Here is a 17,120-nt window from a genome sequence, read left to right on the forward strand (position 1 = left end):
AAAGGGGACGACAGAGGATGAGATGGCTGGATGGCATCATCGACTCGATGGACGTGAGTTTGAGTGAACTCCGGGAGTTGGTGATGAACAGGGAGGCCTGCTATGCTGCAGTTCATGTGGTCACAAAGAGTCAGACACGACTGAGCAACTCACTGAACTGAACTGACACCAAATAGGTGCAAATGTAAATATATATTTTTAAACATTTTTATTATTTAGATAACTTTTTTTGTTGTTTCTACTTACATTTTCCTAAGTGAAATTCTCTGAGTCTCAAAGCTTATTATCCTTTGTCAAATTATAAGGCTAAAATGCTATAAACAAATGTCCTCTCAATCAGTATTTTGTAAATTTGTTTGCAGTTTCATATTATCCTATACAATGGACATGACCTTTGGCAAACTTTGGGAGATGGTGAGGGACAGGGAAGCCCGGCGTGCTGCATCCATGGGGTTGCAAAGAGTGGGCAACTGATCAACAACACTGACAGATAATTAAAAGGCCAAGGCTTATATTTGTAGGAATCTAACTAGTGTTACTACTTTTCTTCATTTCTTAGTAAGTCACCTAAGCATATATTCCTGCAGTGACAACCCCAGCGAGAGGTTCAGTAGTGAGAATGGAACCAAAGATTGCAACTGCATGAATCTTTCTCCCAGGAAGCAGCAGAACAGTACAAACTTCATAAGTAAGTGGTTTTATTTCATTGTGTTTTGGGGGAGGAAAACACCAGTTAACAGAAGAAAATGGTTCATCTGTGTGCATACGAGAGCTAACAAAAGAAGTGGCTGGCTAAATGGTCAAAGTTAATTGTTTACATATTTATGCTTCAATAAGGAAAAGAATTGTTCCTTAGTCACTAAGTCGTGTCCAACACTTTGTGACCCCATGGACTGTAACCTGCCAGTCTCCTCTGTTCATGGAATTTCTCAGGCAAGAATATTGGAGCAGATTGCCATTTTCTTCTCCAGGGGATCTTCCCAACCCAAGGATCAAACCCACATCTTCTGTATTGGCAATGGATTCTTTATCACTGAGCCACCTGGGGAAAGAAAGACAGAAGAATTGACTCTGATGGGAAAAACAGTATGGGTTTTTGGGAAAGACAAGTGGGTTTTTCAGAACACATTGGAACTAATGAAGTTTGTGACAGTGTCTATTTTAGCAGGCATGAGTAGTCTTTCCCTTTTCTTCGTGGCCATAAAATTTCCCCAGAGAAGGAACTTAAGGTAGGTTTCCTATCAGTCTCTTTCATGGGAGTTGTTTTTACCCTGAAGAGGGTATTCATGGCAGCCTCACTTCTCAGAAAGTAACTGAGCAGGACCCCATGGGGCCTTTCTGGGTGGGACAGAACTTCCCCCAAATCCTCTGCTTTAGCTCCTCTCTGAAGGGTCTGGCTAATAGTATTTGGTACATATTTCCAGAGGTGTTTTGTAGATGTTAAAAAAAACCTCCCCCTCTCCAACAAATGGAAGATGTTAACTACTTGATGACCTTGAGTACAGAGCCCCAGGCCTGCTGGAGCCTAAGAACTGACGATGTTCACCCTTGTAACACTGCCTTATTCCCTCACCGTCAGCCATCAGAGAACTGTGCATGAGCTGATCACAGACCTTGCAACCTCCCTTCCTCATCTGGCTTTCAAAAGTTCTTTGCCAAAACCCTTCAGGGAGCTGTGACCTTTTTTTAGGGCAGAAGCCACCCTTCCTTGCATGGCCTTTCAATAAACCTTGCTCCAGACTGATGCTTTGCTTTGCTTGACACATGACCTGGAGTTAACAAGTTAACTTTTTGTCTGATTAAGCAAAGCTCAGAGGAGGCTTCTTCCTGCATCTGTTGAATCTCAAGTTGTTTTTCAGCTTAAAATAATTCTCATATAAAAATGGAATATTTTAGGCTGGTGAATTCAGGTCCTTTTCAGTATTTTGAAGATGGTTTTCTTATTGTAATTATTCACTCTGGTTCCTGTTAATCTGTTCAGGTTCACTACTTAGGTAAGTACTGCTCACTTACCTTGCAGCTGCTAAAACTCTTAAATACCACTGTCTCCAGCAGTCAACTTGTTGCTACTTCGAATGTTACAATTCTCTTACTAGTCAATAAACATATCACTATCTCTTCCTATTTTTCAAATTCTTAATTTGTTAATTTGATATCACATACTTATTAGGCAAATATAAAATACTTGGTTTAATGATGAGATGGCAAGAAACTTAAGAAAAAGTCCCTACCCACAAGATGCATATGTGTGTATGAGAAATAGTGAAGATATAATCAAATGCCTTTTTCATGTGAGATTTAACTGATGAAACTTTTTCCTGACAGAGGTCTAGAGTAGCTTCCTGTGTGAGGCATTAGAAACTTGAAAGGTAAGGTGAGCCCAGGATGTGGAGTGTGGTTAAGGATGATATGATAATAGATATTGTTTTGGAGCAAAGGGCTTGCTGCCTAACACATGTAAAATTCCATACTTGGCATCAGCTTTTGAGAGAAGGAGAAGCTTTATTGTGAGGTCAACCAATAAGGAGATAGCAGACATGTCTGTTAATCTGTCTTCCTAATCTGAGTTTCAATCATGCTTCTATGAATTAGGGGGGGAGGGTGATATGTAAAATTTCTGATATGGCATGTGTTGACTAAAGAAATATTCACAATCTGAAAGTCAAGAGTAATGTTTTATTTGGTGGGGATTTTTGGAACTCTGAGCCTGAGAGGCAGTAACCCTAAGAGAACTGCTCTGGGGAGGTGATGGGGGAGCTAGGATATATAGGAGTTTTGCATCAAAGGGCAGGTAATCAGGCAGTCAAAAGATTACTGTTAAATAAAGAAATCCAGAAATCACAAGTTAAGGAATTTAGCCCTTTTCTATGTATTTGTCGCTGTTGTTCAGTAACTTAGACATTTCTGATTCTTTGCGACGCCCTTGGACTGCAGCACAGCTAGGCTTCCCTGTCCTTCACTATCTCCTAGAGTTTGCTCCTTCATGTCAATGATGCCATCTAACCATCTCATCCTCTGTCAACCCCTTCTCATAGCTTCATTTAAAAACTTAATCATACACTACTTTGTATAAAATATGTAACTAAAGAGAACCTTCTGAATAGCACATTTAGTGCTCTGTGGTGACCTATATAGGAAGTAAATCCAAAAAAAAAGAAGGGATGTATGTATATATGGGCTTCCCAGGTGCTGCAGTGGTAAGGAATCCGCCTGCCAGTGCAGGAGGCACAAAAGATATGGATTCAATCCCTTGGTTCGGAAGATCTCCTGCAGTAGGAAATGGCAACCCACTCCAGTATTCTTGCCTAGAAAATTCCATCGACAAAGGAGTCTGGCAGGCTAGAGTCTGTGGGGTCACAAAGAGTCAGACAAGACTGAGCACACACACATGTGTATATGTATAGCTGATTCATGTTGCTATGCAGCAGAAACTAATATATTTCAAACCAACAAAAATTAATTTAAAAACACTCATGAATCAGATATTAGAGTACAAAACTCACTATTTGTAAAAAATATAGTGGGAAAAAGTTAAATTTTAAAAAGTCTCTTTACCCCTTCCTTTCTTCCTTCCCTCAGTCTCAGGAATTAGAGATGATCTAGATAAAATATTCTTGAGGAAGGTGGTAGAACATTTACATCTCAAGGCACACAGAGAGAAATGCAAGTTTCTCCTAGAAAATTAGCTTCCACTAACTGAATATGTGGACTTCCCAGGCAGCTCAGTGGTAAAGAATTCACCTGCCAATGCAGGCGATGCAGATTTGATCCCTGGGTCTGAAGATCCCCTGCAGGAGGAAATGGCAGTCCACTCCAGTATTCTTTCCTGGAAAATTCCATGGACATAGGAGCCTGGTGGGCTACAGTCCATGCGATCAAAAAGAGTTGTTCATGACTTACCATTAAACAACAACAGAAACTGAATACGCAAAAACCAGTTTTAGGATGCTCAAAGAGTTTCATCTTGAGCATTTTTGGGGCAAGATTTCCTTCAATTTCTAAATAGCCATTCTTGTCTCCAGGGGATATTTCCCACCCAGGGATCAAGCCCCCATCTTCTGCATTGCAGGTAGATTCTTTACTGTCTGAGCCACCAGGGGGTTACCTTTCTAAATAGCCGATTCAGTTTAAATTTGAAGAAGTAACATCACTCCCTCACACTCACATACCTCTCCTCAGATGAACTTGAATCAGCATTCAAGTTACCATAAAGACTTGCTAAGGAATGTCAATACCAGGAAGAGAGAGCAGGATTTGGACTCTCTCTCTATCTCACACACACCCACACACACACACAGAGTTCAGATTATATGTGCTAATATACTATGATAAAAGTACACATAGTTGATTTTAGTTGCATTTCTTATATAACAGAGAAATTAAATGCAAAATTGCACATATTAGATATTTTTATTTTTATTCTGTAAAATGCCTGTTCATCCTCTTTGCCCTTTTTGCAAAAAAAAAAAAAAGGAGTGCTTATTTTTTCTTATTTATGTGTTTATTTTAAAATATGAAAATTAACCTTTCTCATAAGTTATGATCATTTTCTAAGTATAAAACCCACCTAAAGCTATAAGCTTTTGCATAGTTAAATGCCATGAGTTATGCTAAAATATATGTATAGTCTTGATGTTGAGATGGGACTGTTGATGGCCAAAATCCTGGCTTTCTCTGCCCACCAAAGCCTAATAAAAAATATGGAGAGTTTGGAGGAGATAGAAAGGTGGCTTTAATTCTCAACCAGTGGAGAGGGCAAAACAGTAGGCTCATACCTCAAAAACTGTGTCTCCCCTCCCATGAAGAAATGAAAGTGTTATTCACTCAGTCTTGTCCCGTTCTTTGCAGCCCCATGGACTGAAGCCCACCAGGCTCCCCTCTGTCCATGGAATCCAGGCAAGAATACTGGAGTGGGTAGCTATTTCTTTCTCCAGGATATCTTTTAAGATGCAAGGACTCAGCTTCAAGTACAAATATTATTAATTTTTCTGAATATATAAATAAATTCCTCAATATAGATTTATTTTCTGAGTATAGATTTTATTCATTTCTGAGTATAGATTTATTTTAATGTTTTTTTTTCCAAGTTTTTCCTTTTCATGGTGATATGTCTGGAGGTCCTTGGGGCATAGAGATATTGGGATCATGATAAACATTTTGTTTTAAAAAGTTACTGATAAAATATGCTGTGAAACCTATTATTCTGCATCAAATGTGACTCTGAAAAGGACATTTTCTTTTTTTTTCTTTTTTTTTAAATTTTATTTTATTTTTAAACTTTACATAATTGTATTAGTTTTGCCAAATATCAAAATGAATCCATCACAGGTATACATGTGCTCCCCATCCTGAACCCTCCTCCCTCCTCCCTCCCCATACCATCCCTCTGGGTCATCCCAGTGCACCAGCCCCAAGCATCCAGTATCGTGCATCGAACCTGGACTGGCATCTCGTTTCATACATGATATTTTACATGTTTCAATGCCATTCTCCCAAATCTTCCCACCCTCTCCCTCTCCCACAGAGTCCATAAGACTGTTCCATACATCAGTGTCTCTTTTGCTGTCTCGTACACAGGGTTATTGTTATCATCTTTCTAAATTCCATATATATGCGTTAGTATACTGTATTGGTGTTTTTCCTTCTGGCTTACTTCACTCTGTATAATAGGCTCCAGTTTCATCCACCTCATTAGAACTGATTCAAACGAATTCTTTTTAATGGCTGAGTAATACTCCATTGTGTATATGTACCACTGCTTTCTTATCCATTCATCTGCTGATGGACATCTAGGTTGCTTCCATGTCCTGGCTATTATAAACAGTGCTGCGATGAACATTGGGGTACACGTGTCTCTTTCCCTTCTGGTTTCCTCAGTGTGTATGCCCAGCAGTGGGATTGCTGGATCATAAGGCAGTTCTGTTTCCAGTTTTTTAAGGAATCTCCACACTGTTCTCCATAGTGGCTGTACTAGTTTGCATTCCCACCAACAGTGTAAGAGGGTTCCCTTTTCTCCATACCCTCTCCAACATTTATTATTTGTAGACTTTTGGATCGCAGCCATTCTGACTGGTGTGAAATGGTACCTCATAGTGGTCTTGATTTGCATTTCTCTGATAATGAGTGATGTTGAGCATCTTTTCACGTGTTTGTTAGCCCTCTGACATATATCACAGCAGGATCCTCTATGACCCACCGCCAAGAATATTGGAAATAAAAGCAAAAATTAACAAATGGGACCTAATTAACCTTAAAAGCTTCTGCACATCAAAGGAAACTATCAGCAAGGTGAAAAGACAGCCTTCAGAATGGGAGAAAATAATAGCAAATGAAGCAACTGACAAACAACTAATCTCAAAAATATACAAGCAACTCCTACAGCTCAACTCCAGAAAAATAAATGACCCAATCAAAAAATGGGCCAAAGAACTAAATAGACATTTTATTTTTCAGAGTGGTTTTCCCCTGATGCCTTTTAGATATCTAGGCATTTAGCCTCTCTGTTTAAGTTTTTCTATCTCCTATCTATTTCTAAACTATACGACCTTTAGTAAGTTATTTTAGTTGCCCTCTTTATTCTTTGCTTAACCTTAGCTTTAGCATCTTTATTTATGAAATGTGGAACATGAAGTTAATAATTTTATGTCATAAATGTCATATAAAGAAAAACATTTTATACATTCATATGAATAAAGAACTCAGGAAACTACTTAATTGTAGCCCTTAATAGTAGGGACAGGGAAGATTGGCGGGCTGCAGTCCATGGGTTTACAAAGGGCTGGACACCACTTGTGTGCTTAGTCATGTCTAACTCTTTGTGACCCCATAGACTGTAGCCCACCAGGCTCCTCAGTCCATAGGGATTCTTCAGGCAAGAATACTGGAGTGGGTTGCTGTGCCCTCCTCTAGGAGATCTTCCCAACCCATGGATCAAATCCAGGTCTCCTGCATTGCAGGCAGATTCTTTACTGTCTGAGCCACAAGGAAAGCCCAAGAATACTGGAGTGGGTAGCCTATCCCTTCTCCAGGGGATTTTCCTGACCCACGAATCATACTGGGGTCTCCTGCATTGCAGGCGGATTCTTTATCAGCTGAGCTACCACTTAGCTACTGAGTAACAAAAACGACTATTTCTGGCATTTATCTCTTTGTCTGCAAAGAGTCAGAAGTGACTTAGCAACTGAACAACAACAATCTCTTTAAAGACCATCAGTGGAGGAGGCGTTCATCTCTTAAAAGTGAGACAAAAATTTTTTTAAAAGAAATTGTTTACAAAATTAGTGCCATAATTGATTTTGATATCCAAACCTTGTTTTCAAGTCTATTTCTTCTTTTTTTATGTTTTAGGAAACCATAGCCAAAACTTATGCCCTAATGGCTGGGTGCAGAAGAAAGGGAAATGCTATAACTTTTTCAAAAACTATCAATCATGGATCGATAGCCAAAAACTCTGTTCAACAATGAAATCACATCTCTTGGTGATCCAAGATAAGGCTGAATTGGTAAGAGCTCATTTGCCATGAAAAAGGAAAAACAAAAAAACAAAAAAGCCCTTTTAAAACTAAGAGAAGAGCTTCTGTGTGCTCAGTGGTGTCTGACTCTTTGTGACCCCATGGACTATAGCCCACCAGGTTCATCTGTCCATGGATTTCCCAGGCAAGAATACTGGAATGGGTTGCCATTTCCTTCTCCAGGGAAATCTTCCCAACCCAGGGATCAAACCTGGGTCTCCTGCATTACAGGCAGATTCTTTACCGACTGAACCACCAGGGAAGCCCAGAGAGGTACTCATCAAAGGCGCTACCCATATCTGACAATATTCCTGGTATCTTGGATAGGACAGATGGAGGCTCCTTAGTGTTATTATTTATTTTCCCCATAAACATCAGTCTTCTTCAAGACTGCACATCGGTAGGCGAAAGGATAGCTATCTCTCCTTTGGGAAGACATTAATTCCTAGTTTTTGCTTCAAATTCTCTTTGCACCCTTTCATCAGTTGCTGTGTATATCATCCTCATGAATTCCATTAAGTAGCAAATACCTTTACACAACATATGCAAGAATACTTCAGAAACCTTTCCATATTAATTTCCTACCTTAAGTATGTAGAAAACCTCTTCAACTTTCTTAAGATTTTCCTGATTAGGAGGATAAATAGCAAAACCTTTTAAAGTCTGAACAAAGGTCAGAAGAAGCTGTTTTAATAGTGTAACAATTCATTTCCTCTGGATCCCTGTCACAGGATTTCTTACAGAGCAGTATACAAGATGGAATTTACTTTTGGATTGGATTGAACATTTCTTATCCACAAAATACGTGGACCTGGCTGGATGGCACCCCATTAAATCTACAACTGTGAGTATTTGGCATTTGAGTGCGTGTGTGTGCCCAGTCATGTCCAACTCTTTGCGACCCTATGGACTGTCACCTGTCAGGCTGCCCTGTCCATGGAATTTTCCAGGCAAGAATACTGAAGTGGGTTACACTCCAGAGGATCTCCCCAACCCAGGGATTAAACCAGAGTCTCTTGCATCTCCTTCATTGTCAGGCAGATTATTTAACACTGCATCACCTGGCATTTGAGTTCTATAGGGGGAACTTAATAGTTCAACAGCCAGTCCCTTCTAGGGGCTGCCTGAACCTGCAGGGAGCCAACTTGTTCCTACAGATTGAAGACTTTAATCTTTGTTAGTGTATAAATGATCAGGAAATTTGCCTTAGAGAAACAGACTCCTAAACTAATTTATTTTCATATTTGGCTTTCTTTTAGCTTACAGATAATGCTAGAGGTATAAATGGAAAATCATATCAATGCAAAATTCTCTAAATTTAAATTCTTATTACGTATTTCTTAAGAAAAGAGGTTTACAGAATAATTCTTATCTTTTAAATTGGAGTATAACTGCTTTGCAGTGTTGCATTAGCTTTTGCTGTAGTACAGCATGAAATGGTTACATGTATACATATATCCCCTCTCTCACATGCAAAATAAAGATCTTAGAAGACTGCTATGATCTGCATGTTTGTATCACCCCAAAATTCATGTGTTAAAATCCTAACCACAATGTATTAATACATCATGATGTATTAAGAAATAGGACCTTTGAGAGATGCTTAAATCATGAGGGTGGAGCTTTCACAAAGGTAGTTTCCCCCACCCCAATAACTGGGAAATATTAAGGAAAAATTTACATGTAACACAACAGACAGCCATTTGACTCTCTTCAAATTCTATTATCCCAATAAACAGTATCTGTATCTATTTTATGTACCTCGTTCATTTCTGTTTAAATTCTATGTGTAGAGAGTACTGAATCTTTGGGGATTCTGTGCTGATCCTCAAAACACAGGCAGAAGGTTTGGAGTGTCCAGGGCAAAAACTTCTATTCTTATTATCAAGGCTTGGAGGATCATTAAAAGTTGATTTAACTTCTTGAAAATTTGAAATTTGTGGTATCTCTTAAAGAGATGTGATATGGAGGAAATGAAGAAAGAAAATAGAGATGTTTGAGAGTGATACAGCAGACTTATCAGGCTGGCTGAGGGGAAGTAAAAATTGCTCAAAAGAAGGAAGTAACTCAGCAAATGAATGTTCTTAACCAGAGACTATTTACAATATCTTTTGTTAAAATTCATACTCTGTACTCACATATGCCACAATCTCTGTACACCCTCCACACTAAATTAACTTAAAAAATTTATCTCTGATTATTTTTAATGGATATCACCCAGCATATTTTTTTCTAGAAAATCAGCATTGACCCTTTTTTATTTTTAAATATTTTATTTTTAAGTTTTGTTGGAGTATAGTTGATTTAACATGTCCAATTAGCTTCAGACAGAGAAGGTGATGGCACCCCACTCCCGTACTGTTGTCTGGAAAATCCCATGGATGGAGGAGCCTGGTGGGCTGCAGTCCATGGGGTCGCAAAGAGTCGGACACGACTAAGCGACTTCACTTTTACTTTTCACTTTCATGCATTGGAGAAGGAAATGGCAACCCACTCCAGTGTTCTTGCCTGGAGAATCCCAGGGATGGGGGAGCCTGGTGGGCTGCCATCTATGGGGTCGCAAAGAGTCGGACACAACTGAAGCGACTTAGCACCACCAGCAGCATTAGCTTCAGATGTACAGCAAAGTGAATCGGTTATACATATACCCACTCCTTTTACCATTATATTTTTCGTATAGAATGTGATGCTTGGCCACCCACATGCAAACCTGCTTAGAATTATTAATTTGCTAATCTGATTCTTTAAGTTGAGTATTTTCTGATTTCTAAGATATTTTGCAGCTTATTTGTTTAAGACAGGAAAACCAGAATTTAGGGGAAGTTTCCTTCTTTTATGTTAAGGATAAAGAATCTGGGTATATCCTTATACACCCACATGCACAGAAATTTTCTTGTTGAGGTGTCTATGTGAGTTTACAAATTTTAAAAGGGAGTTGATCTTTGTAGAAGCAAAGAGGCTCATTACAAACAGTGAAAAAAGATTTTTGAAAGGGCTCATTCTATTCTGGCTCCTATAACAAAATACCACAGGCTTGGTAGCTTATAAGCAACAGAAATGTATTTCCCACAGTTCTGGAGTGTGGGATTCCAAGATAAAAGTACCCGAATGATCTTGTTTTGTTAAGAGGATTCTTCTTGGTTTGCAGCCAGAGCCTTCTCAATATGTTCTCACATAGTGGAAGGGGCTGGAGATCTCTCTAGAATCTCCTTTGTAAGGAAATAATTCCATTCATGAAGGTTCCACCCTCATGACTTAAGCATCTCTCAAAGGTCCTAATTCCTAATATATCATTTTGAGGTTAGGATTTTAACATACGAATTTTGGGGTGATACAAACATGCAGATCCTAGTGGTCTCCTAAAATCTTTAGTTTTTGCATGATGGAATGGATTGGGAAACCAATGTTTCTTACATTTTAATTTTCATTTTAATTCCACATAGTAATGATATTTACAAATGACTGTTTGGGTTAGAAAACTATTTAGAGGAACTCCTTCATTAAATAAATTGCTTTTAATGTGCATTTGCTCTCTAAATATTGCAATGTCTCAAAACTCCAGATTGGAGAGTACATTCTTCCTAAGAAGAGAGAAAACACAAGATACACAGAATTGTGCTTTTAGCAGAGTGAGAACAGATATCTGGGAAAGAGTCCAGCTTTCATGGGAGTCACTAGCATGTTGCCTTTTCCTCCATAGATTTCAAGTTCTTGGAGAGGTTGAAGATGATGCTTGTGCTTTAATAACAAAAAAGGGTGTTTTTTCTGAAAAGTGCCCCATTCAGAATTACTGGATTTGTCAAGGTGTTGTTCCTTCATCTACAGACACTGACCTCTGAATTGATCACAGGTATAAATCTTCCTCTTTAAAAAAAGTATGCATTTTTGTGGAAACACTTTGTTTCTACAACAAATATTATTGTGGTAGTGCTGATAATAGTGTGGACGTGGGTCACTACCCATCTAGGCAATCAGCCTTGAGTTCTTGGCTCTACCAGAGGACTTAAATGACATTTTCATAGTCATCTCTCATGAATGATACTGACTGTTTCAGACAGAAACTATTGCTTTGTGTCCTCAAGAATTCTCTCCCTACACCTTGCCTTCACCATTAATGGAAAAACTTTTTACTTTTTCAAAGATAAGCCATTGGATGTTACATTTTTGAATTTTCTACCATTGAATCTACACATTCGTCTGTGTCTTGTCACTTTTTTCTCTCCATTTCCAAAAAGAAAAAAAAAAAAAAAAAAGCCACACTTCTTTCTATCTAAATCAGATCTCCAAGTCTACGGTCAGGATTGCATCCATTTAATTTTTTTCAAGGAGATCCCTTCCTTGATTATGTCTTCTTTAACCTCTCTCTTCTTATGCCTTCCTTTACAAGAAAATTGTTCATTAACCACATGAGTCTTTTGGTTTCCACCCAGTTTTCCTCATCCGTTTTAAGTCAAATTTCCTAAAATTTTTTATACTTGCCTTCCTCTTTCTGTTTCTCAGTCCACATTCTAAAATGTAGTTTCTGCTTTTCCTACTATTGCTCTGACGTGTTCTCTCCACACTTTTGACTAAATACAGTCAGGACTGTTTACTTTCACTTTATCTCTCAGCGGTGTTGCTCCTTGTTGACCTGGCATTCATTTTTGAAACATTTTTTAACCTTAGCACCTATGATGCAAAGTTTTCTTGAAATTCTCTCTACCTGTCCAACTAGTCCTCCTCAGTATTTTCTGCAACATCTATTCTCTCGTCTGATCTCTTGAATAATGATATTCCTCAGAGTTCTTGTGGGTCCTCTATTACACGCAACTATTGGCTAAACTCATCCACTCTATAACTTCAACCGCTATCCATTTATTTTATTTTTAAATAATTTTTATTGATGTGTAGTTGATTTACAATGTTGTGGTAGTTTCAAGTGTACAGCAAAGTGAATCAGTTATCAGTTCAGTTCAGTTCAGTTGCTCAGTCATGTTGGACTCTTTGCGACCCCATGGACTGTGGCATGCCAGGCTACCCTGTTCATCACCAACTCCCAAAGCTTGCTCAAACTCATGTCCATCGAGTCAGTGATGCCATACAACTGTCTCATCTTCTGTCATCCCCTTCTCCTCCTGCCTTCAATGTTTCCCAGCATCATGGTCTTTTCCAATGAGTCAGTACTTTGCATCATATGGCTAAAGTATTGGAGTTTCAGCTTTAGCATCAGTCCTTCCAATGAATATTCAGGACAGATTTCCTTTAGGATTAATTGGTTTGATCTTGCAGTCCAAGGGACTCTCAAGAGTCTTATCCAACACCACACTTACAGTTATACATATACATATATTCATTCTTTTTTTAAAGAGTCTTTTTTACATATAGGTCATTACAGAGTATTAAGTAGAGTTCCTTATACTATACAGCAGGTTCTTATCAGTTATACATATAAAACAACTAATTTCATATGTACTTGAGTGTATATGTTGGGGCTTCTCTGGTAGCTCTGTGGTAAAGAATTTGCTTTCAACACATGCGGGTTTGATCCCTGGGTCAGGAAGATCCCCTAGAGAAAACCCAGTCCAGTATTCTTGCCTTTGAAACCCCATGGATGGAGCAGCCTGGCAGGCTACAGTCCTTGGGGTCACAAAAGAGTCGGACACAACTGAACTACTAAACAAGGGTGTATATGTCAGTCCCAATCTCCCCAATTCATTGACTACTCCCAAACCCATACTTCTAGCCCAGACCTTATTATAGAGGATTGCCCATTGGACATCTCTATATACATCTACATCTCAAGACCCATTAACTAATGAACTTAAACAGATTAGCTTAGTGGATTGGTAGCAACATGCTCACTCTAGTTCAAGCCAGAACTTTTGGAGTCAACCATGACTTCCTCCTTCTTCTCTCTCTCAATATTCAAAAATTCATTTAAACCCTGTCAATTTTATCACACGATTATTTCTGGAGTCTGTCTCTATACAGACTTTATTAATCACCCAATCATCTTAGATTATTGCTCTAGCTTTTCTGTCTGCTGCAGTCCATTCTCCATGTTGTCATCATGGTTTAGATTCTTTGAACCTCACATCCCCTACATTACTCACCACCTAATTTCCTTCAGTGGCTTTTCACAGTTTAAACCTTTTACCAGCTCCTCCAGCCGCTCTTTATTCCTCCCCCACCTCCATGCTGGTAATGATGCAAGCACACTAACCCTGTTTCGGTTCCTCAAATGTGGCATGCTGTCTTTTGCCTCTAATCTAATCATATGTTTGCTTCAGCTCAACAAACACTGTTCCCTTTCTCACTCTTCTGTTCAACTCTTCCTTATTTTTCAGGTCACCAGTGAAATGTCATTTGCAAGAAAATACTTCTGTGACTATTGTCCACTCCAGGCTAAATTGTAAGGATTTAATATATATTTTCATAGTTCCCTGTGCTGATTTTAATCTTAACATTTAGAACCTTTTTTTTTCTTAACCATTGTTTAATTATTCATATTTCTTCATGTGCTGTAAACTCTGTAAAGTGAATAATCCTCATCATTGTGTGAACAAGATGTGTGATTCATACTGGTAGATAAGTACTTTTTAATGTTATCAAGTATGTATTTGCAATATGTTCCCCAGCATCATTTTTACTAGTTAGGTAGAGTTTTCCCTAGTTTTGATAAACAAAACCTGCATACAGAGAAATAAAGTCACTGCTGTTTTTGTTTTTGTTTTTTTTTAAATAAATACCAGTGTTAGATTTACAGACTAATAAATAAAAATTTCCAGGTTTCTTGCTTGTTTGTGCTTTTAACCAAGAACCTACATTGAGGCTTGGAGCTGAGAGATTACTAATGTTTGCTGATTGACTTTAAATTCACCAAGAAAACTATTTTAAGGTCTTAGATCCATTAACAGCAAAATTTAAAGATCATAAAAGAATTTTAAAAATGTATTTCAAATTCATACGTATAAACAGAAATAATTACAGCTTTGTAGGGAAAGAAATATAAAATGTTCAACTCAAAAAATTTAAATGCAAAGAGCATAAAACCATGCTTACTTAATATAACAAATGCAAAAATATGTACCGTTTTATTAATATGAACATTTGAGAAATGTCAAAAAAAATTGATAAACATTACAGTTGAAGGGAAGGGGAGAAAGATTAAGAGATCTGAGGATCTCTTGTTTCAATGATTTTTGAAACACTGGTTTTGATGCAAACGTTTAAACATTTAAATATTATGAAAGAATTAGTCTGCACATTGAGTATTGCCTTGGAAAGAAAGTGAAAGTCATTCAGTCGTGTCCAACTCTTTGCTGTCCGACTCTTTCTTTGCTGTCCGTCCGACTCTTTGCTCTCTGTCCAACTCTTTCTTTGCTTTCCGTCCAACTCTTTGCTGTCTGATTCTGCGACCCCATGGATTATACAGTCCATGGAAATCTCCAGGCCAGAATACTTGAGTGGGTAGTCTTTCCCTTCTCCAGAGGATCTTCCCAACCCAGGGATTGAACCCAGGTCTCCCGCATTGTGGGCGAATTCTTTACCAGCTGAGCCACAAGGGAAACCTAAGAATCCTGGAGTAGGTAGCCTATCCGTTCTCCAGCAGATCTTCCCGACCAAGGAATGGAACCAGGGTCTCCTGCATTGCAATCTATGCCTTAGATCAAACCAAAAATACAACTCCAAGAAGATAAGAGAATCAATAACTAAAATCCGAATAGTAAGCTACCCATAAGTATTGAATTACTATTCTGGGACATCCGTCCATAGATATCACATATTAATGGAGTTCATATCCCCATTTCCAAGTGAGCCCTCTTTTTTTTCCAACAAATTGAATGATAAGGTTTGAAGATTTATTAACCACTATTGCTGTCGAGTCACTTAAATCCTGTCTGACTCTTTGTGACCCCATGGACTGCAGCACACCAAGCTGCATGTGGTTCTCCAGGCAAGAATACTGGAGGGGATTGCCGTTTCCTTCTCCTAAGTGATTCCTCTCAAGTCAAATGAAGTGTCACATGTTCACTCTCACACAATGATGAAGTTATATTTCTCATTTTTCTCCATTTATATTCAGTAGTGTTGAACACTTTGGGTTTCCCATCAATCATTGTAAAAATTAGCATGTTACTTTCCTGTTTTGTTTATGCTTATTAGTATATAAATACATATATGCATGTGTATCTTTATATTTACATGCATATGCATTATACTTAAAGTATAATACAAATTATAATCAAGGATAAAAAAGTTTTCACTCTTAGAAGTTGTCTTCTCATAATTTGAGATATTAAATGTCCAATTCTAACCATACTTATCTATTATCGCCCCCCAATGGACATGTGAGAGAATATTTGTGATTTTATTTAAAAAACACCAAAACTCTCAATTTGCTTTTACAAAGTAACTTTATTTTAATACTAATTCATATACTTAGGGCAGGCTTTTAAAAAATCTATGTCACTAAGTAATGAAATAGCATTAGGTCCCATAAAAGCCATGAGTCATACAAAGGGATTTTTTGACATTGTTACTCTATTGTTAGAGAAGGCTGATACAATGACCATATAATTTTTAAAATTATAACTTGAAACAGTGTATTTTTCTATTTGATTTTGGACACTCCAGTATTAGAAGGCTTACAGGTCTAATATGTGAGTATTGCAGCATCTGTATCCTAGAAAATATGCATTGTTCTCATTTTATGCTTCTGCAAATATATGTAAACGGATTTATGTGTCTGAAGTTAAACTGTTGCTACACTGGTGCTCTCAGAGGCCCAGATTCAGCTCTCTGACCAAACGAAAATGACCTTTAACTTCACCTAAAAAGCAATAAGTAATATAGAAGCAAATAATTTTTTCATTAGGCAGATAACTGTCGTCTTTGCCACCATGCACTTTTCCTCGTTTTGTCATGTGAGCTTACAGCTGAGATCTGTGCACCTCTGTCTGCATCCGTGTCACATACCAGCCCAGACTCTCTCCTGAATTCTAGAACTGTACATCCCACTTCCTGTGAAGCGTTTCCCCCTGGAATTCCTGCCAACTCCTAAAATTCAGTAATTCCAAAATATCCTTTTCCTGCTGTGTCAGTTAGTAATCCCACTGTTCCTCTGATTGACTTCCTAAAGGGAAACATGGAATTTATTTTTTTAAACATCTATTCTTCATCTCATTGTCTGATATTTTCTGGGAGTTTATCTCTGAAAGAGTTTCTGAGTCACTTAACTCTTCTCTATTCTTCTACCACCATTTCTGACACTGCTTTTATCGTTTCTTCTTTCAATCAATTGAAAAGACTTTCAAATAATTTCTTGACCCATCAAGTATCTAGTATCTTTAAAGAAATAACCTAAAGGTACTTGAAGTTTAGAGCATCAGTTCTAAACTTCACTACTTCAGTTAGTATAGCAAATAATTCCCCCTGAATCTGGCCCTGGGTCTCCTTCCCTCTTTTTCTCCCTCCCCGATCCCCACTTTCAGCTCCAAATTTTATTCTTTCCCCTCTCATTCTGGTGCTTCCAGACAATTATAGCTTCTCAATTTTGTAGCATTTGCTAACCTCATATATGCTTTTCACTCTGCTGCCAGTGTTTTTCCTGAAAATGTTCTTCCTTGA

General features: G+C 38.1%; 1 protein-coding gene across 3 annotated transcripts in view; it reads left to right on the top strand.

Moving 5' to 3' along the window:
- Positions 1-14,281, top strand: part of LOC105002108 (killer cell lectin-like receptor subfamily F member 2) — a 22,193-nt gene extending 7,912 nt beyond the window's left edge. For 2 of the 3 annotated variants that reach the window (XM_010858590.1, XM_010858591.1), the window contains 5 exons: positions 560-688; positions 7,348-7,502; positions 8,243-8,355; positions 11,212-11,361; positions 13,838-14,281. In XM_010858590.1, the coding sequence (XP_010856892.1) occupies positions 560-688; positions 7,348-7,502; positions 8,243-8,355; positions 11,212-11,350 (536 nt within the window). In that variant the 3' untranslated portion in view covers positions 11,351-11,361; positions 13,838-14,281. The remainder of the gene's footprint in view (positions 1-559; positions 689-7,347; positions 7,503-8,242; positions 8,356-11,211; positions 11,362-13,837) is intronic. The other variant, XM_010858592.1, reaches the window with a different exon arrangement.
- The last annotated feature ends 2,839 nt before the right edge of the window (positions 14,282-17,120 follow it).

The sequence above is a fragment of the Bison bison genome, unplaced genomic scaffold (genome assembly GCF_000754665.1).
Source record: "Bison bison bison isolate TAMUID 2011002044 unplaced genomic scaffold, Bison_UMD1.0 scf7180017864390, whole genome shotgun sequence".
Classification (NCBI taxonomy): domain Eukaryota; kingdom Metazoa; phylum Chordata; class Mammalia; order Artiodactyla; family Bovidae; genus Bison; species Bison bison.